At 31.7% G+C, this 19,833-nt stretch overlaps 3 protein-coding genes and 1 non-coding gene across 5 annotated transcripts; 1 reads left to right on the top strand and 3 right to left on the bottom strand.

Annotated features, from left to right (window-relative positions):
- Window positions 1-827: 827 nt before the first annotated feature.
- LOC116768927 (ATP synthase lipid-binding protein, mitochondrial) lies at window positions 828-3,854 on the bottom strand. 2 transcript variants are annotated; one of them, XM_032659827.2, is made up of 4 exons: window positions 3,705-3,854; window positions 3,190-3,264; window positions 2,459-2,642; window positions 828-1,403 (listed from the first exon to the last, which is right to left on the bottom strand). In XM_032659827.2, exons 2-4 carry the CDS (start codon window positions 3,232-3,234, stop codon window positions 1,240-1,242), a joined length of 393 nt encoding a protein of 130 aa, XP_032515718.1. In that variant the 5' UTR covers window positions 3,235-3,264; window positions 3,705-3,854; the 3' UTR covers window positions 828-1,239. The 2 variants fall into 2 exon arrangements, with proteins under 2 accessions (XP_032515718.1, XP_061383888.1); XM_061527904.1 differs by lacking the exon at window positions 3,705-3,854 and adding an exon at window positions 3,567-3,690.
- A 172-nt stretch (window positions 3,855-4,026) lies between these two features.
- LOC116768926 (juxtaposed with another zinc finger protein 1) lies at window positions 4,027-10,446 on the top strand. Its single transcript, XM_032659826.2, has 5 exons — window positions 4,027-4,167; window positions 4,515-4,700; window positions 5,234-5,342; window positions 6,094-6,240; window positions 7,922-10,446. The coding sequence occupies exons 1-5, from the start codon at window positions 4,068-4,070 to the stop codon at window positions 8,319-8,321; spliced, it is 942 nt and encodes a 313-aa protein (XP_032515717.1). The 5' UTR covers window positions 4,027-4,067; the 3' UTR covers window positions 8,322-10,446.
- A 684-nt stretch (window positions 10,447-11,130) lies between these two features.
- LOC116769061 (vacuolar protein sorting-associated protein 16 homolog) lies at window positions 11,131-19,633 on the bottom strand. The gene is made up of 15 exons (XM_061529135.1): window positions 19,393-19,633; window positions 18,997-19,186; window positions 18,506-18,652; window positions 17,726-17,852; window positions 17,004-17,137; window positions 16,380-16,555; window positions 15,940-16,186; window positions 14,628-14,884; window positions 14,192-14,330; window positions 13,991-14,125; window positions 13,679-13,840; window positions 13,182-13,401; window positions 12,366-12,543; window positions 11,748-11,948; window positions 11,131-11,561 (listed from the first exon to the last, which is right to left on the bottom strand). Exons 1-15 carry the CDS (start codon window positions 19,440-19,442, stop codon window positions 11,417-11,419), a joined length of 2,508 nt encoding a protein of 835 aa, XP_061385119.1. The 5' UTR covers window positions 19,443-19,633; the 3' UTR covers window positions 11,131-11,416.
- On the bottom strand, window positions 15,368-15,486 carry LOC116769353 (5S ribosomal RNA). The gene has a single exon (XR_004353457.2). It is a non-coding gene; the product is annotated as a 5S ribosomal RNA (ribosomal RNA).
- Window positions 19,634-19,833: the final 200 nt, after the last annotated feature.

Below are 19,833 nucleotides of genomic sequence, written 5' to 3'. Positions count from 1 at the left end.
CAAAATATTACATCCTAACTTATTATATCCTTAGATTAAAACCAAACTTGCTATGAAAAATTATAGTCCGGGTTACTTTTTAAGGAATAAGACTGATTAGAATTTTGTAAACTGTTCAGTTCTCATTTTGTACAAAGTATTTTTTTATCTTATATTTGAGAACCATGAACATTATGTCTGACTTATTGACAAAACGTCATATAAAATGAGTTTGGTCAATATTTTTTTAATATTTCGCCCATGTCGTAAATAATCAATTTTATTCCACCATGAAAATATAATTTCATAGATTAAAAACCTGGTAAGGAAGATATTAAACTCAGCTGTATTGTCTATATCTTAGTTATTTATTTTATTAATAGAAAATAAAGGGATATTTCGATTTAAAGTTGTTGAAAAATGTTTAAAAACTTCGCCAGCCCGAAATGTATGAACTGATTTGGCACTTATTTAAATTGAAAAGATGTTTTGCCTTGATAATTTTTATAGCAAAATTTATTTTCATCTATAAAAGTATTTTAAACCATAAGGGAAAAATGTTTTACTTGTCTTCTCAACATCTGCATTTTCCTATATAATATTTTTTGGTTTAATTAGGAAAATATTATTGACTATCCCTTGTGGAGTTATTCAATCACTTACATAATATTATTAAAGCAAAGTTGCTTAGCGTGATTATTCATTTAATCAAAACTATATCCATAAGTCAGGATTCTGTTGAAAATTGTAAGTATTAATGCTTCTAGTATGTCGGTTTTTTTTAAATCTAAATATTTGCATTTTATGAATGTTATATATGGTAAGGAACAAATCGAATAAGCTAGATATCGGTTTGTATCATTTAATCTCCCTAAAAATGTACAATACAGACGGCAATCCCAAACAGCAAAGTCGATAACAATTCTACATGCCACCTTCATGCGGCTATTATTATCATTTATCACCGACCTCAGACAGATACCGGAAAGCTAGGCATAAATAACATGATTTGAACTTTCTACATATATAAGGTATAGGAATAATTGAATATTTAGGTACAACATTTTATTTGCAGATTTTTATACTACATAATTATTAAATAAACTGCATTCATGATGCACTGGTGAGTGTAACACTTAACACATAGTTCTCGCACCACTAAAAGGGAGGTTTCACACATTCGATTCCATGGCCGTCCACTCCAGATAGATAAGAAACCTCATGTAGGATGGCAGTAGTAGTGTTCTTAAAATAATTAGCTTAGAAAGCAAAGAGCAACAGGAAGGCCATCATAAGACAAAACAGTCCCATGGCCTCGGACAGGGCGAAACCCAAGATGGCATATGAGAACAGCTGTTGCTTGAGAGATGGGTTTCTAGCATAGCCGATGATGAGGGAACCAAAAACTGTCCCAATACCAGCACCTGGAAAAATATACTAGATATAAGTTTGGCAAAAAAATTTACATTAAAAGCAAACTAAATTTACTTAACACAACTAAATTAATGTTTGCAGATGCACAAGGTATCTAAGATAGTCATTTAGACAAACTACTCTAGCCTACACAAATTATGTAACATCTAATACAAAGGACTTAATTTGCAAAATCTCACCTTCACTGGCTCTTATCATGCAATATAACGGTTAAACACATCATGGATACTATACATAAATCCTCAAAGTTATCAGGTTATTATACACTGTACAATACAAATATAAATTAAGAAAAAAAACTTAAATGTTTCTAAAGGGCAAAAAGCATTAAGAAAGCAATCATCAAACAGAAAAGTCCCATGGCTTCCGAGAGCGCAAATCCCAAGATAGCATAGGAAAAAATCTGCTGCTTCAATGATGGGTTACGAGCATAGCCAATGATTAAACATCCAAACACCACACCAATTCCGATACCTGCAGGTTATAGGTTGCATAAGCATGATCACAAAAATTATGGCTTTTTGAAACTTTATAGGAAATACAAGGAAGCTAACTTTATAAATTACATAACTGAAACTTATGTAAATTGAGATATTATATAAATAAGGGGTAACTTTAAATTGAATTACAATTTTTTACATTATTTTCTTTTATAGTATTAACCCATTAAACAAACAATTAAGTTGATATCTGTAAAAGTTGATTGACCAAGGAAGTAAGGACAAATCAATAATGTTCATGTTATGCAATCAAGTTGCCTACACCCCTTTTCATGGGGGTGTGTATTTCACTATTTCGATATAACTTCAATATATAAAATTTTAAGATTAATATTAATCAGATGCAGAAATATCAAAGCCGGATGAAACATAAACTGAAAGCCCCAAAACCCACAATTTTAAGTGGTGTTTTTCAATTCATTAAATTATTTTAATTCTACAGATTATTAGAATTTTTAGTAAAAAAAATAATTGTGGTAACATTCAGACGGATAGCATGCAGACTGAGTCAAAGCCACAAGCAAATTATTACAACAAATACATACCAGATCCAGCCACTCCAACTGTGGCAGCTCCGGCACCAATGAACTTGGCGGCGGAGTCAATGTCCTTAGTGACCGCTGTGGTCTGGAAAGAACGCACAGCAGACAGCTGGGAAACTGGGGCGGGGACAATCTGCGCTTGTGGCAGAGCTGCCAGTGGCCTAACAAGGGCTGTGTTGCTGAAGAGCTGTAAAATAATCCATAATCAGTGATTTATCAGGGTTGATTCATTATGTAAGGATTGCAAATCAATATTCAAAAAGTAAAAACTTCTAATAAGAAATGTTACATATGTGGTCCAAGTTAAGCATTGATAAAATTGAGTGAACTATGTATTAGAAAATTAAAATATTTTTTTTTTTTAAATTAAAATGGCATTTAATCTTTTAAATTTCGATGACTAGCGTTAAGTAGTTTATTATTATTGCTATAAAAGAGATAGAAATAATTAACACCTGATTTGAAATGTTATATAACCCACAATCAATACAAGTTATGAAACAGTTTTCAGTGATTTTGGTATATTAAAATATAAATGCCTGTGTACATGTTAAAAACTTGCAGTAGTAAGCTTTTAAGTGAGTCAAGTTTTATATAGTATTATAGATTACAGTTATTAAATTTTAATAAGACCAAGTTCAAAGTCATTCTATGAATTAAAATTATGAAAAAAAATATTAAATTGAAATGAATTTGTATATAGGAATAGTATTCTTGTATTCTGGAGTACTTACAGCAGACCTGGCTGCAGGGGCGATCAATCTGGCGGCGTACAGCATTTTGATTTATTTAAGGGCGGCGATCGACAACTGGAAAGAACGATTGCTAGATATATAATAGGAAGCGGCTACTTGCTAGTGCTATAGAATATACGGGACTTGACAGTTTGACCGCAGAGCGTTACGTAATTGACAGGGCTACGTAACGAAGTGAGATAGAGGCTTAAGTTCAACTGCAATTTTGAAATATATCCTCACAGGATATCACTGAACACTGAATTAAACAGCGAGAATAGCTATACTTGTCACAAATATAATTAAGCTAGGAGGCGGCGGAAAATGGCCGAATCGGCAACCTATCTTCCGTTTTATATTTCGTCTTCTAAACTTACGATATATCACTATAAAATATTAGCACCGGCGCGCACTATATGCTATTTAGTAGAAATTTAGCCACTTATTATGAAGTTTCTTATTATGATTTCAGCACTTTTTCACGATTAATTTGATCACAATTCTACGAAACTTACCAAAGAACACCGAGAAGGAGGAGACCGGCCTTTGGAATGTTCAATATCTAAGTGGACGAGACTCACAGACTAAAAATCGCGATCCTCTATTGGTTGCTTTGCGCATATTGCGCCAGTTCCGCTTTAAGTAGCCAACTATTGATCGGGCTGCGCGACTGACATATGTTTAACCTACTTTTAAATTTTAATATTTGTTGAACGAAAGATATTGACATCATTATGCGATTTATTTTCAAATATAAATTTATTTTTAATTTTTAAATTAAAATATAAACCTTAATCTAGGTTTTTTCAAAATCATAATATTACAGTTTTCCGGGACTATAGTGTTACATTTGACTAGTACATTATCCTCCATTCGACATGGCCGTCTTCATGATAAACATCTGTAAATTTAATGGCTGTGGCATAACATTTCCACGATTAGCGGATTTAATTGAACATATTGAAGACGTCCACATCGGTAAGTAATGAAATATTTGCATTCAGTAAGCGGATATTGGTGATTTTTGTTCCTTAAAAATTACCGTGACCCTCCCTTATACGTCTTATCAATATTCTTAAGTTGTCAACATTGGAGTACAAGCTATATATATATGTATCATTTAAGAACAAATGCGGGAAAAATTCAATAAATAGGTTATTTAATTTATTAATATATCTTAACCTTGTACCAAATTAATGTTAATCATTTGTTAGTATACAATACTAACCATTATTCTTTATAGTGTAAACATTGATCAGCTGATTTAAACGGAAGTGGCAACCTAGTAATAAATTAATTATTGCAATCAATTTATATTTTTACAGACTATGATCCCGCAGTCATTGAACAAAAAGAAGCCTCTCAGCCAGCATGCATACCCCTTAGTTACGTATTGAAATTTTTCACCGAAGCGTCGAGACGGGAGATTCAAAACATGCCGACAGCCGACGTTCGCCGCCGTTTAGTTTCCGCTCCAAAAACACCGTCCGTTCGAAGCAGTACACCCACAGGTTATTGCTATTAGATCTTAAAAGTAATGTACGTTGAATTTTTTATGGTTTCAAAGTTTTTTTTTAAAGCTATGTAAATACAAAATCAAAAGCAAATCTGCCAACAGTTTTGTGTTTCTTGGGTTTTTGTAAAACGTATTGCATGGAGAAGAAAACCTTCTTATATTCACAAGAACATTTAAATTATCATTTAACAATTTACCAAAAAACATTCTTGGATTTCAATATACATATATTTAGTTATAGAAGCGATTATTCTGTACTAACCTCTTGATTGTAAGTGGCCATTCATTTTGACTTTATAATTTAACTTTTATTTTGTTACACCACGACTTTCAACAGTTGATACATTAAACCATTTGACCTTTCATTCATTGTGATTGGTTTCGTAAATAAATTTCTTATTTTGTTTTATATTTTTATATCTTGAAAATCGTCTAATTTAAGCTAACATCGGTTTGTCATTTTAACAGTGGTTAATGTTTTCAATAATGATGGGTTTTACAATAACAATACTTATCAAATAATTTCAGGAAGCGAGGTTGATGAGGATGAGATGATGAGTCCATCGGAGGACAGCAATGACTCCTGGACCACCGTGGAGGAGTATAGCTCAGAGTTCATACTTCGATATGGTGTCAAGTGAGTTGGTTTTATATATGAAGTAATTATGTCTAATATGCCTAAGACAAGTGTTGTATATCCTACCAGTAAAAATTATCTAGGATCATTAATTAAGATATGTGATATTTATGTTGAATTAGTATCTGAATGAGGCTTTGTTCGCTTGGACTCTGAAATAAGAATGAGAGAAATATATAGTGTGGTAAAACAATACCCAATTTTATTAACCAACGGCGACATCTATGACCATATAACTGTGACGTCATTCACAAAACACCTGTATGTTTCAATCCTGTGACAACTAAATCGAATTTCGGGTTTAATTAAAGACTATGTCTTCTTATGATGCCTAAACTATATTGCTGTAAAGATTTATCAAAAACTGATAGTAGTTTTTGCATTAAAGAGCACAAAGTTCCATACATATGTATATTAGTACATATAATATTAGTAAAATTAATACTAAAATAATTAATTTTAAATATATTTTTATATCATAGGAATTTTAATGAGCTTTTCTAAAAATTCATTAAGTCACTGTAAGCGGATTTAATGGAAAATTTAGACCAGTGATTTCAAAGAGTTAACCTTCTACAACTAAATGCACATAGACGACACCATTTGGTAGATTTGATTTCGTTTTTTTTGTACTAGTAATTAATTTTCATTGAACATTATTACTTTTAATTAATATCGTTAGGTTGGTAAATAGCATGATTCCTTTGATTGGTAACATTGGTAGGTTGGTACATAACATATTGTTGTGTAGAATGAACGCGAGCGCGTCGTCTGGCGCGCTAGGTCCGGCTGCTCAAGAGAAACCGTTCGCATGTCCCGTTCCAGGTTGTAAGAAAAGATATAAGAACGTCAACGGTATAAAATACCACTCGAAGAACGGACACAAGAAGGACGGGAAGTGAGTATAGATTAAAAATTATTCTATCGTTTTTATAATCTGTGTGAATGGATTTTACGTTATTTTATTACTTGACAGTTGACTGTAGTTTTACCGCGAGATTGCGTCGTAAACTTAAACAGTTAGTTAGGCAATATATAATAAATATATAATACTTATATTAAAGTAGCATTTGTGAATTTTTATGAATAAAATACAGGAGAAAGTCTGCATATAGTTTGATAGTACAAACTAATAATATTGACGTTGAAGTGTAAGTTCTTAATTTTAAATTTAAATCTTAGCACGGTAGGTAACATTATCATATTTAAAAAAAACTAAGTTAAAACCGGCGTATTTTGTTTGCGATTTCCAGTCGGTACTGGTTCACATAATGAGCTAAGATTTTCGCGAGTTTCATTCATTTAAATGAAACTAATATATTTCGGATATACTACGCGGATTTTATTATTTAAAAAAAAAACTACATAATCCCGACGTTTCGGTTACTTTTCAGCAACCGTGATCACGGGCAGACATCTCGTCGTCATCGGGATTATGTAGTTTTTTTAAACGTCGGGATTATGTAGTTATTTTTTTAAATAATATAATCCGCGTAGTATATCCGAAATATATTAGTTTCATTTAAATGAATGAAACTCGCGAAAATCTCAGATCTCATTTTGTCAAAAAATACCCATTGATCCGAAAAATATATGTTCAATGTCAAATGTTGAAAAAAATCAGTTTTTTTTTAAATATTTTCCTGCTAAACGGAAAGTGTTACCATTATAATAGGTGAGACATATTTGAAACATACGTTGATGAACAGAAGCAGAGGTTGGAGGTAAACGAGCCAATTGTATCCGTTTTTTTTTAGTATTTTTTCTCACCTATTTTTATGATAAAGCTTACCTTTTACCTGGAAAATGTAAAAAAAACAATTTTTACCACATTTGATCTCTAATAAATATTTTTGCACACTTCGGTTCGAAGGAGATTTTTGACAAATTGCCTGTGATAGTGTTCCCAACGTTAATGCCAACTTTGAGCTTTGTGCGAATTAATTTAACCTTAAATGTCTATTCAAACTGGGCATTATTTGTGTTAATTAAACGAACGTACGCGGAATAAAACGGAAATAAAACTTCTCAATTATTATTTTTTGAGAAAAATATTTAGAGTAGGTAGTTTGTTTTATTGCAAAGTTAATATAAATAATATGAAAACGGTTGCTTTGTATTTCGAATTAATTGAATTTTTTTTATTTTTAAAATTATATCTACATAATTATATATTTTTATAGTAATTGAAGTAAATTAACTGTTAATCTTTAGATCATATTGTTTTCGTAATTTTTAATCGACGATCTGTAATAGAAAATATCGAGTAATGCCGGCACCAAATCTGTATAAACAAAAGGCAGTGCCGTCTCTTAAGAAGCGTCTGACCGCTCAGGAATATTTTTGGAAGAAATGGGTAAAAACTTTGGTGCTTTACCTACCTGTAGCGTAGTGCTTGTATTGAATGGTTAAGAAGATATTAGTTAAAATTTTTAGACTCTATATAATCGTGTTATAGTATTGAATACGTATATTTACATCGATGGTATTAATTTGGGGGTTTTGTGGTAGATAAAGTAAATTTTAACGGTTAAGTACATGTGTGTATTTTTCGTATATAAGTAATATTAATGTTCCAGGGTAAAAAAGGCCTACAAATGCCAATGCGGCAAAAGCTACAAAACGGCGCAAGGCCTTAAAAGTCACTCGATAACTCATCACATCGAGAACCGGCCGCATAAGGTCCCGAGTCTTCCAGGCCTGGTGGTGACGGCCTCTCCGGCCCGGCATATGGATAACATTGATACCAAACTAGTCCGTATCTACGACACCATAAAACCCAAAGACCTCCCATTTATTCCCAAACATAATCTCACCCAATTCAGCATCATCAGCGCCAACCAGGCGCAATCCCTCCGGCATTCGGTTCTGTTAGCTCCTAATTCGGACAAATTTAAGGAGAGGTCACCTAAAGTCACGGTCACCCAAGAATCTTATGACGTGTCCAGCATAACACAAGCCAGCGACCGTAGAGGCTAAACGAACCAGTTCCTATATGAAAATTGGAGGTGTTTTTCAGTCTGCTTCTTTTGCACCTTCGCATAGTTAATTTTCTCAGAAGTCATTGTTTTGTTTTTTTTTTATTATTTTTGTTTTAGTTAGAATTGTTTGCTGTGATTTTTATGTTATTTTGTTACCAAAGTGATATAAATCGCTAGATTAGGTGATCCATAGGATTTGTCGTATTTATTGCAATTTTATTTCGTCATTTCCCTGCTTCTTTTGATTATAGACAGGGTAATAGTTGTTTTTTTTTCCTCAATACTCCGCTAACTGCTAAGGTATGTATGTAGATCGTGCCATTCTCATCTGTACTTAATGTATTAGCTTACATTATCCTTATAGATGTAGGATTTTTGTATTTAAGGTGAAAAAAAAAAAAGGAAAATACAAAAATAGCATTCGCTGTTAAGGATCCGATAGGATATTAAATATACTCGTAAATGTGATAATATTATAGAAAATGTAAAAAAAAAAAATGCTTGTAAGCGTATACTTATAATAAAATAGCACTTAAGGCTGATTTAAATTCTCTTTTTTATGTAAGAGGTATGCTTTTTAATAGCTTATTTTGATGTGTATGTGAGAGGCGGAGGAATTTTTACGTGAATACTTTTTTTTTTTTTAAATTTAAATATTTAAAAAAAATAATCCTATATTTCAGATGTTTGTGCCTTTTTATTTAGTGACCGGTTCAATGCGAACGTTGGATATGATTTAATTGTTGTTAAGCAATGTCTTGCCTTGACGTTTTGGACCTTGGTAACCGAAATTACTGTTATATATCGAAAATGGTGCTTAAAACAAGGGATGTAGGAGTGTAACTCTATAAAATTGGTCTAGTTTAGCGTCCAAGGGGGCGCTTTAGTGATATTACTCGTGGGAAAACCTTCGCTTAAGCCAAAGACAGAAAGTTATTCGTCTTTTTTTTTCCATACTTAATATATTAACATGTTTTTGTCTTTACCAAAACGTGTTTAGTCTTTATTTATTTTTTTTAATTTAGGAAAATGTTCGAATATCAAAATATTAGAAGGTATACATTTTCTTAAGTTCTTTCACCCGTTATATAGTTGGCTGGTTTAGACAAATATTAATATTGAATGATGTATAATAACAAGCTTTCACTTCATCCTGAATGAATTTCAAAGATTTCTAAAGGATTTAAACGGAATTCTCATATCGGTGTTTTTTTTTTTTTTTAGTTAATAAAGACTGATCTTTGGAATGTTGAAACTTATTGCTTGTGTTTTTGCAACGGCAATAATTTTGTTATACGTCAAATGTATGTTTATTTAATTTATTCGTTAACCGTATAAAGACATGAGAGTGCTCAGTATTTCTTGTTTAATTTACTAAAAAAATAATAACAGGCAGCTGAGGAGGTAGTTTTGAATTGTTGACTTATATATATATTGTGAGACTTTAAATTATTATTTTTTTATTTTAATCACCAAGGAGGTCGATAGATTTAGTTAAACCTCTTTTTTAGAATCTTAATGAGATGAATTGTTGATGGAAATGTCTGGATTTCAGTAAATTTGTGTGCTCCATACTTAAGGCACAACGAGTTTTTTTTTTTTACTGGTGATTGATTTTATATCAGGATAGCAGTTCGAAGCTTTGATGGTCGCAAGTCTTTGAAGGTTTAGAAAAAGTATTGACATTCAGTCAATTAGAGAAAGACCAATTTTTAATGATATTGTAAAGGTTTCTGAGGTGGATTTGATGACATTATCAGAGATTTCCTATGTAAAGATATAATTGTCCTATATATTTATATGTTCATACGAGGTTGTGAAACTTATTGTCCTTTATAGATATCATCTATACTATCACATTATTTAAGCGTTTTATCCGAGATGTGCGATTTCCATACATTTATGACTATAATATATTGAATGTTTTAAATTATCCGCTTTAATGATTCGCGATGTTTTATGTTTTTATTCAAAGTTAAAAATATATATATGTGTGAATATAATTTTTTGTACCGATTTTGTAAAGTAGCGTAAGACCCCATTCGTTCGGTGTTTAATGATTGCGACAACGCATGTAATGTGTCGTTACAAATTAATAATAAAGCCAATATGCAATCACGCCATAGTATAGTTTTATTTCACGTATGTTTAAAACACGTGTATCCAATTACTTTATATTTACGCTACTAGATGGCGTTGTATGCAAAAATTTATTGTAGATATAATTCTGAATAGATTGTATATAAAGTTATTCTGAATGTAGAAAAGGATGATTTAAATACACGATGTGCTCAAAATTAGAGCCTTAAAATTAATTAGCTAAAAGTAATTCGTAGATTTAATGTTCACCTGAGAAAGAATTGCAATAAAATTTAGTGATTACAATAATGTTTTGAACTTTGTAATGGTTCTTAACGTACTTTGCACTGACGCTACAAAAAGGCAGCAAATTATATTTTTTTATTAATAAAAATATTTGGTATACAAGAAATCCGCTGTTCAGTGTAAAAAAAGTTATATGTATATACCTCTGAACGTACAAACACTAGCTTACATTTTATAAACTATTCTTACTGGCTTATGTTAATAATAACGAATAAACTAACCCGGTATATGCTTCGTATTTTGTTCATACAACCAAGTGATTAGGTTTTTACAAATATTTTGTTTGAGTTTTTGTCTGTATAAATCTGCTATTTCAGTTTTTTAAAATTTCTTAAATTTGTATTATCCATTTTATTTCCTAAATTATATTTTTTATTTTATTTATGTTCCATGTAGGTAGGTACATTTAATAACAAAAAAGGTTGTCATATAACATTATTTTATTAAATACGTTTACATCACATAGAGGAATTAAAAACTACAGGCTGCTATTAAGATTACACGAAGCAATATATGAGCAAATTTTAATATACATATTTGTGAAATGCACAAACTGAGAACCAACATTTGCTTTAAACTTATATACATGGTGTTCACTTTGTAGTGTCAATTGATGTGAACTTGCAAATAATAATATCAGGTTATTGATAACTATCATAAAATAAATTTAATTGATAACTCGTTATTATGTATGTATGTGTATGATAATTATTTCTTATCAGCAAGCTGTTCGAGCAGTGCCATTATCTTTGCGTGTTTGGTCGACTCCCTCACTGGACATTTATTTTGTACGAACAAAAGCGCGCTCTCGTCCTTTTGTTCGAATGCTACTTGAGCTGCTTCTTCATAGAACCTGGAATATTTACATTTTCTTATATTATTAAGATATATTTTAATGTAAGCTCATAATGAAAATACGCTTAAAAGTGTATTAAAAAGAACTAGGTATCTCTATAGGCAGTTATTTAAAGTGTAAGATATGGTATGAAAATCAAAACTTTTTACGACTTTTATTCCTTATTTGGTTACGACCACTCACTCGGCCTTGACGTAATATTTGACTTTGATGTCGTCCCGGCACTTCGATAGATATTTCAGTGCCTCGTCGTTCTTCCCGTACTTGAGACAAGCGTCCACGAACGGTTCATAGCCGCACGGTGATTTCTTGGATTTGGAGAACTTTTCTAAATCGTCCCATTTATAGTTATCCGCCATCACTAATATTCTCAGCCACCAGTACCTGGTGAATATTGACAACAGATGTAACGATATATTATAAGATTTTTTCTTAATGTTTCGCTAACATTTTTTTTTGGTTGTTAGAATATAAATACTTCAGGTATAGAATTTATGCTTTTTCTAAAGTGCGTGTATTGATTTTAGGCCTTATATTTTACAACGGTTTCCTTACTGTGAGTTTGTGTTTCAAATAAAGTATATACAATTTCTAATTTATCATTAATATGCATATTTTGATACTGTCAGGTGTATGAAAAATTATTGGACAACTCGAAACTATCGGTACCTAGTATGATGATACGAACACGTATTAAGGGTGAAGATTAAAAATATTTCCCGCACTTATATTAAGACGCATCGAGATAATATTTAAAGTTATGTAATTAATAATATTAATATTAGTTTGCGTATAAATCACCTTTTATCCGGCATCCTGTATTCGGATCTCAGTTTATCAGCCAATTTTATTTCCCCCTGTTCTAGAAGTTTCTTCACGGTGTCGTGAAGTGAGAGCCCAACAAAACTCTCTCCATACGTCTCTTGCAGACTCGATTGCTGCTTGCAGAGCTTGCGAGCTTCTTCGCATATCGAAACCCCTGAACAAAAGAAATAGGATTTTGAAAGAAAATTATCGAAGAATTAATCGATATTTATTTAGTTTCAGGAAAAAATATGTAATTGATGCCTATAGACTTATTTATCATGACTCACTCTCTCACAGTTGTGCTAGCTATGAAAAGTTGGGTCATTGCAAAATTTAAGAAGCCGTAATTCATAAGTATTTGTTACGTTAAAATGGCGAAATGCTCTTGCACATACAGAAACCTGGAATCTATTCTAAAATCATTCTGAATCGATGTCAGATTGAATCAAATCGGAATTAAAAAAAATACAAAATTAAATATATTTAATTAATTAAATTTACTCTCACAATTTGTTCTACTCATATACCGGCTGACTGACTGAAATAATATTTTTTCTCAAGCTGTCCGAAACAAAATTAATATTGTTAATAAATATAGCTACTTATTCCATCTTATTACGAGCTCTCCATCTCATCGCACTGTGTGCCATAACAATAAACATTTTCAATAAAACCTATCAGGTATCGAAAAATTACATAAAAAGGCCGTTACGATACAATAAGTACGTATTTTACTTCAGTCAAGGAATAACATCTTGAGAGTCATTATAATATTTTTTGTCATGTGTTGTGACGTTGGCCCACACCTACCGAGATCGTTCCTGCCCTTCCTGTAACATTCCCGGGCGGATATCAGGGATGCCTCTACACTTCCGGGATTGCTCTGTTCGATGGCGTCCCTGACGTGTGTGGTCGCCTGTCCGTGGAAATCGTCCTCCTGCACGTAAACCTTCCGCAGAGCCTCTCTGTTGTGACTCGCGCAGTACTTTATGTACAGAGAATGAGCCAGTTTGAAGTTCACTATCGTCAGCTGGAAAATATATTATATATATTTTATATAACACATGTTACGTCTCAATCGACATTTATTGCCAACTGACCAGGAGATGACCTCTTTGGGGGTCGCGATGATGATTAATTGACTATACCTTATGATAGGGATGAGTTGAGATGAGACCTCAATATGTATTGAGAAACATGCAAGAGTGAGCTCATATAATTCATATTTTCATTTTGTGTGTGTGCGCATGGCTGTGTAATAATCAATATTAAATGTATTATTGAATGATTTGGCTGAACAGACCCACCTCAAACTCGTGTTTGCCCATCTTTTCTTTGAGATGTAGAAGGACGGTGTAAACGAGGTCAGTGTTACCGCTGGCGGTTGCCTTCATGAGAGCGGAGGAACCTTCGCCCAGTGACACTAATAAGGGCACCTGGAGAGAGCTGCGGGTCTCGTACTCTAAGATCTGGGATAAGAACGTATTTCATGGATAAGACATTGCTTATTAAATACTTGTATATACAGGACTTTCACCAATTGTACGATTTTTTTGTACAGATTAAGGCTGTTTTGGAAAATCACACTTCTTATTAGCTTACCCTATATAAATACTCACTTTAATGGCTAACGCTTTTCGACCTTTCTCAGCAGCTTTCATAGCTATGGTTGAATAGGATATGCCAGGGATATTTTTCAATTTCTCTCCTATTTCCCTCGCAGCACTCTCGTTGTCCAAGTGGGGTTGAGTTACCTGATATTAAATTAGGGTTTATTCGCATACATATGATATGAGAATTTCAGATTGCAAAATGTTTACCTTATAACAGGCCCAGTGTGATAACACCCTTGTTTGTCCGTCTTTAAGTTGCAGATACGACGCTATATGTTCAGCGAGACAGTGCAGTCGGCGCCATATTAATCTATCTAATAGAATATGTTTCCCAAGATGTTGGGCTCTGGTCCTTAGTTAAGGATTTAATTAGTATTCCTTAGACGGATTTTCCACAAATATTTTTTCATTAACTTATTTCATTCTCTATTATTTTTTTCACATTTAATAACAGATTACGTAATTAAAAGATAAAAATGTGTTCAACTTTAGCAAATATGTAGACGATATTACATTTATAAATGGTTGACATTTTATTACACCACGGCAAAATCGAATATATTATGTAATATAGAGAGATCACGACATTGGCGTATGTCACAAAAACAAGTCTATTGGCGGGTAGTCGGATAAAAAAGGATACTGCAAGTAAGTCAAGGGTATCCCCACTCTAACCCCTCGTAGAGCATTTAGCACTCTCAGCCAACGACATGTATCCACGTAATGCTCCGTCAGAAGCGGATCGCTGATGAAGCCTTTACCGAACTGTGCCGCTCGAATTAACATTTTCTGGACATCAGGGTCGAATTCGAAGGTTGACGCGTCTATACAGTCTTGAACCGCAGCGGCAAGATCTGGCTTCACCAGACGAATGTACTCATCGGCGCGGTGACTGCGACGCTATTTAATTTTTAATTACTTAGTGATGAATATATTAAATGTTGCCACATATAAAAATTGAATTAAATTTTTTCTAATCTGTAGTAATTTGTAGCAAGAGAAACTTATCATGACTGTGGTGAAGATTTTTATACATTTGTTTTATGTCAGGACATATAATAATCCATAATAATGTGACCAATTAACACGGACTCTAAAAATCTTTAAAACTGTAATAAAACAAGTCTCAGGATATAATAGTTATTCCATCATGCTTTCAATAACACTGTGGACTTTAGGGTGAAAGCTATTAAATATTTAAAAAAATATTTATACGTTTTACAAAGACTAACGAAACGTAATAACTTATACTATTTCCTCTATATATTTAAGTAGGTTAAAAAAAAAAAGACTAATTTTTTTAGCGTTAATTAAAAAGTTTTGCTTTGAATGCTTCATATCATCGCTATAATATAATATTGCTTTTTAAAAAATTAAATAAAAATCCAACATCACGCGGTGTTCCCAGGCGGTCACCCATCCAAGTACTGACCGCGCCCGACGTTGCTTAACTTCGGTGATCGGACGAGAACCGGTGTATTCAACGTGGTATGGACGTTGGCAAGCAGATAGTTAAATTTAGCAGTTAGAATGTACTTTATAAATTTTGGTGTGATTAATTTCAGTAAATGTAAAATTTACATTAAAATAGGCTTTATCGATACTCACTAATGCGGTAGGTATTTGTGTTACAGTACTTTCTACTATTTGCATTTTTTTTAAAACAAACGATATTAATTTGAATTACTTCATTATTATTCCTATCGAAACTGAACAGTGATGTAGCTCTGACGTCCGGATAGGATTTAGTACATACATATAAAAAACGAAAGAATTGACATCCGAAACTATATGTAGATCTCGCAAGATCACGCCCGACATATATTTGTTACCATAACTCTCGTTTCAACATTTTCTTTTGAGATCAGAAATTCACGCGACCGAAGTCGCTTGAAAATTTAGCACAATATGTTAATATATTATATAATATTATATAGTCTGTATATAATGAATACCTGGAATTGTTTCGAAGCTTCAACCAAATACGATCCAGGCGCTGTGCTATTGATCCTGAATATCTTTTCCACTACTACTGGTACTTTTTGTATCAACTCGTGTGTCATTTCCGATATAACTCTCACACAGTCACTTTCTTGTATGAGGTGGAAGGGTCCGTCGTAGGGGTACTTCACGGATGTCCCATTAAGGCCGTATATACACATTGTGTCATCCCAATGTGCTATCACTGCTTGGGATCCACACCTGTAAAGGTTGTATTGTAATAGGTATATATTATAACAATATTTTTAAAGCTCGTATCACATTACTTTTTATAATACATATATAAATATATATATATATATTTATAACTTTTTAAATTATCTTGTGGGATGTAATCAAAATTAATTTAGGTATAATTATGTCCCAAACGGACAAAAAATTCTATTACACTCACCATAGCAACTCTTTGGGTTGTTTTATATACTCTGTGTCAATCTCACAGTATTTACTCTTGAAGTCTGATGATCCGAGCCAAAGGAAACCAGAGTCAGTGAACAGTGCTACATGACGACCGTTATCTGATGGCACTATTGTTAGAATTAGGGTGAAGGCATTTGTTATATCCGGTCGCTGGAACATAGAGAAATACTTTAATTTTAGTTGTGACTCGCGGTTTCATTCTTGGATATGTCTTAATATCTAGCTTAATATTTACAAATAAGGGCTCAACCACAATATTGGAGTTATTCTGACCGATAACCTTATTAGAATATAATATATGAAAATTGGATGATTTAAATGTGATTTATTTGTCACTTTAGTTTTAACAAATTAAGGTTTATAAAATAAATATAGATACATATTTTAGTACCAATGTTATTTTTTTCAATATATATTTTACCAACACTTTTTTTTTTATCTTTAAGTATTTACATACACAGTAACTGGAAATGACACTATTCAAAATAAAAAGCCACAAAATATAAAAATTATTACTCTAAATATGATAAAAGAGATAAGCCAAATAAATAATATATATATATATATATATATATAATACAATAACTACAAGCCCTACCATAAGTATAGGTCTGGATTCACCGAGCTGACATCTATATACTTCCTTATCCCTACATACGAGTACAGCAATATTTGGTGTTACTCGTGGATCAGAACTGATGACACACCAACAGCTGATCGGTTCATTCGCTCCTATAAAATAATGTATTTATTAGTTGGTACATAATAAATATAATCAAACATATTTTTCCACTGTAATAGTTATGAATTATTTATACTTGAAGGTATTGATAAATAATAATATGGTTTCAAATATAATGTAGGCGGATAACTTTTTTATATTTACTTCTGTCGTTCAGTCTTGATTATTTAGCACAATATATATATCTATATATATATATATATATATAGATTCTTATGATTTGCATAGCTAATAATTGAGGGTAGTTGAAATTATCAGGTGTCACCCGCATAACCAACTGCGGAGCCACCTGTGCAAGTGTAGTCACAACAATCAGTGTTGGTTGGTATAAATAGAGGCGTCAGTACAGATTACAGGGTACGGACCTCTTCAAAGTAAGGTGTTCGTTAAATCGTTTACGAGGTTACCTTCAAGAGTCTGAGACCCTGACGTCACTTTTTAAAAAAAAAAAACACTGTTTGGACCCTACTCCGACATGTATATAACGAATTTAATAAAGTTTTATTGGATACTACGTTAAAATAGGTTTTTATCTATATATTATATAGTATATAAGGATAAATTAATTGTATACTCACTAGGTATTTCAGGCACTGTTCTTATTTTAGGTTCAGATACATTACTCAATAAGAATATCCGGTTTGTTGTTGTTATGACAGCGAGGCCTTTACCGTGGGGATTTGAAAATAATTGGGCTTTACAGACCTGGAGCAAAAAAATTTATGTACTAGAATGTATTGACAAATGATAATTATATATAATCTATTTTAACAGAAATAATAAAGTGATGTTTATTCGTAGTTGAAGATGTCATTGAGTTGATGAATTAAGGTTCAATAGGAAATGGTCAAAAATACCTATGAGAATTAATTGTCATTTCTGGCAGTTAATTTTTATTCAATAACTATATTCATTCCTCAGAAATGTTAACAAAATTTTTGTGTGATCACAGCAAATGTAAATAAAATGGTTTTTGTTATATTATTGCATTTCCATTTCAGTTCCCACAACCTTAGGATAATATGATTTCGTAGTCACAATCAAAGAGGACATCTATATTTTTTTTAATGTGCGATAAAAAAAAATATTCAATTAATAATTATACAAAAACCATTTTAATGTACATATTAAATTTAATATATATATGTGTGTAATAAAGGGAAACCTTTCTTACATTCACCAACACCATGGGATGACTAACTGTAATTCATTTCCAACTTACATTCTTGTTTATAGAATTAATTTTTCAAGTAAATATATTTATATGTCAATGATATAACTACATAACATGTGTTTGTTATAGTTTTTCTTCTACAGAAGATTATTTGTTAACTTCTAGTATAAGTTAATGTACTCACCTTTGTATCTCTAACTTCTTGCCCTAAACTGAATGTCTTTTGGTATGCCCCAAACATATCATATATCAAAACATCACCACTCTCTTGAATACATAGAAGCTGTTCACCGTCCGACCAGCCCATGTGTATTAAAACTCCATTGTTCCACTGGAACATGAATAAAATTTATATACTGCTATTTAGAAACAAAATATGTTATTATAAATAGTTTTTATAACTTTAGCCTTTATTTTAAATCATTACCAGTGTATTTATACTTTAATCAATAATTAAATTCATTTTTTTTTTCAAAGCTATTGTATGATGATTTTGTGCAAAACCATATACAGATTATCTTTAATATTCTCACATCAAAATAAAAATATTGTTTATGCAAAATTTTAAATATTTTTATCCTCAAATTAGTATTTAAAACTATTCTCATTATTATTAAGATATTTTTGATGTTCATATTTAAGTTTGATTCATTTGGGTAAGTAAAATGTATTTACCAGAATCTTTGATATAATGTTCCCAACACAGTTATATATAGTGATGACGGGCTTAGCTGTCGTCACAATCCTTACAAACTGTTTTCTGTCTCTAACAACAGCAATAGGACCTCCATACTGTGCTCCACTAACAATCATGTTGCCAAGGCCTTCGTCCATTGACCATACCATGTTATACAAATCAAATTTCCTATAATAAATACACATCACTTATAGTGTTTGTATGAGCTATAATATTGATATTTTAAAATGAACGAAATAGTCTAAAACAGAAAATGAAGCTGACATTAGAAATAGGAGAGAAAAGTTTAAGAAATCCCATCTAAATTTATTGATTTATTTTTTGGAAACTAAAGCAGAAAATAAGCGAACGTTGAAAATAATCTCATTACAAACCTGTAATAGGAATCTAGATGAAACCAATCTGCTGTTAATAAAGCTGACATTTTGTATTATTATAATAACGCCAATTATACAGTGAAAACAAACAAATATAATTTAAAAACAAAATCTTAAAAGGCCATTCATTTCTTTAAGCGCCTCTTGACTATAAAATGTTTTAAATTAAATTATTGCGGAATCGTTAAATTTAATAAATGTTGTCGCCTTTCGGTTTCTTTTCCAAAACAGTTCTTCAGTTTTCTAAAATGTCAAAACAAGATGTTGTCAAATGTCATGATATCTGACAGTGACATTATATCCTGTGTTAGCCTTAACATTAAATATTTAAAAAAAACTGTTTTAATGTATGGTACATATGGATATAACACTAATTATAAGTAGACTTCAAAAGTGAAACATTACATATTATAATCACAATTTTTTAAATTAGTTATT

The sequence above is a fragment of the Danaus plexippus genome, chromosome 5 (genome assembly GCF_018135715.1).
Source record: "Danaus plexippus chromosome 5, MEX_DaPlex, whole genome shotgun sequence".
In the NCBI taxonomy this organism is placed as follows: domain Eukaryota; kingdom Metazoa; phylum Arthropoda; class Insecta; order Lepidoptera; family Nymphalidae; genus Danaus; species Danaus plexippus.
The sequence above is the reverse complement of the archived record's forward strand: the minus strand, read 5'-3'. Positions and strand labels throughout refer to the sequence as shown.

What these genes read in the sequence shown, in the direction of transcription:
- LOC116768927 (XM_032659827.2), bottom strand. Translation starts at nt 3,234, where the DNA reads ATGCTGTACGCCGCCAGATTGATCGCCCCTGCAGCCAGGTCTGCT. An exon ending in CCCCTGCAGCCAGGTCTGCT is followed by an intron (nt 2,643 to 3,189) that starts GTAAGTACTCCA and finishes ATTATTTTACAG; the next exon opens with CTCTTCAGCAACACAGCCCT. An exon ending in AGTTGGAGTGGCTGGATCTG is followed by an intron (nt 1,404 to 2,458) that starts GTATGTATTTGT and finishes ATATTTTTCCAG; the next exon opens with GTGCTGGTATTGGGACAGTT.
- LOC116768926 (XM_032659826.2), top strand. Translation starts at nt 4,068, where the DNA reads ATGGCCGTCTTCATGATAAACATCTGTAAATTTAATGGCTGTGGCATA. An exon ending in TATTGAAGACGTCCACATCG is followed by an intron (nt 4,168 to 4,514) that starts GTAAGTAATGAA and finishes ATATTTTTACAG; the next exon opens with ACTATGATCCCGCAGTCATT. An exon ending in ATACTTCGATATGGTGTCAA is followed by an intron (nt 5,343 to 6,093) that starts GTGAGTTGGTTT and finishes ATTGTTGTGTAG; the next exon opens with AATGAACGCGAGCGCGTCGT.
- LOC116769061 (XM_061529135.1), bottom strand. Translation starts at nt 19,442, where the DNA reads ATGTCAGCTTTATTAACAGCAGATTGGTTTCATCTAGATTCCTATTAC. An exon ending in AACAGTGCCTGAAATACCTA is followed by an intron (nt 17,138 to 17,725) that starts GTGAGTATACAA and finishes ATTATTTTATAG; the next exon opens with GAGCGAATGAACCGATCAGC. An exon ending in ATACCCTTGACTTACTTGCA is followed by an intron (nt 14,331 to 14,627) that starts GTATCCTTTTTT and finishes ACTAAGGACCAG; the next exon opens with AGCCCAACATCTTGGGAAAC.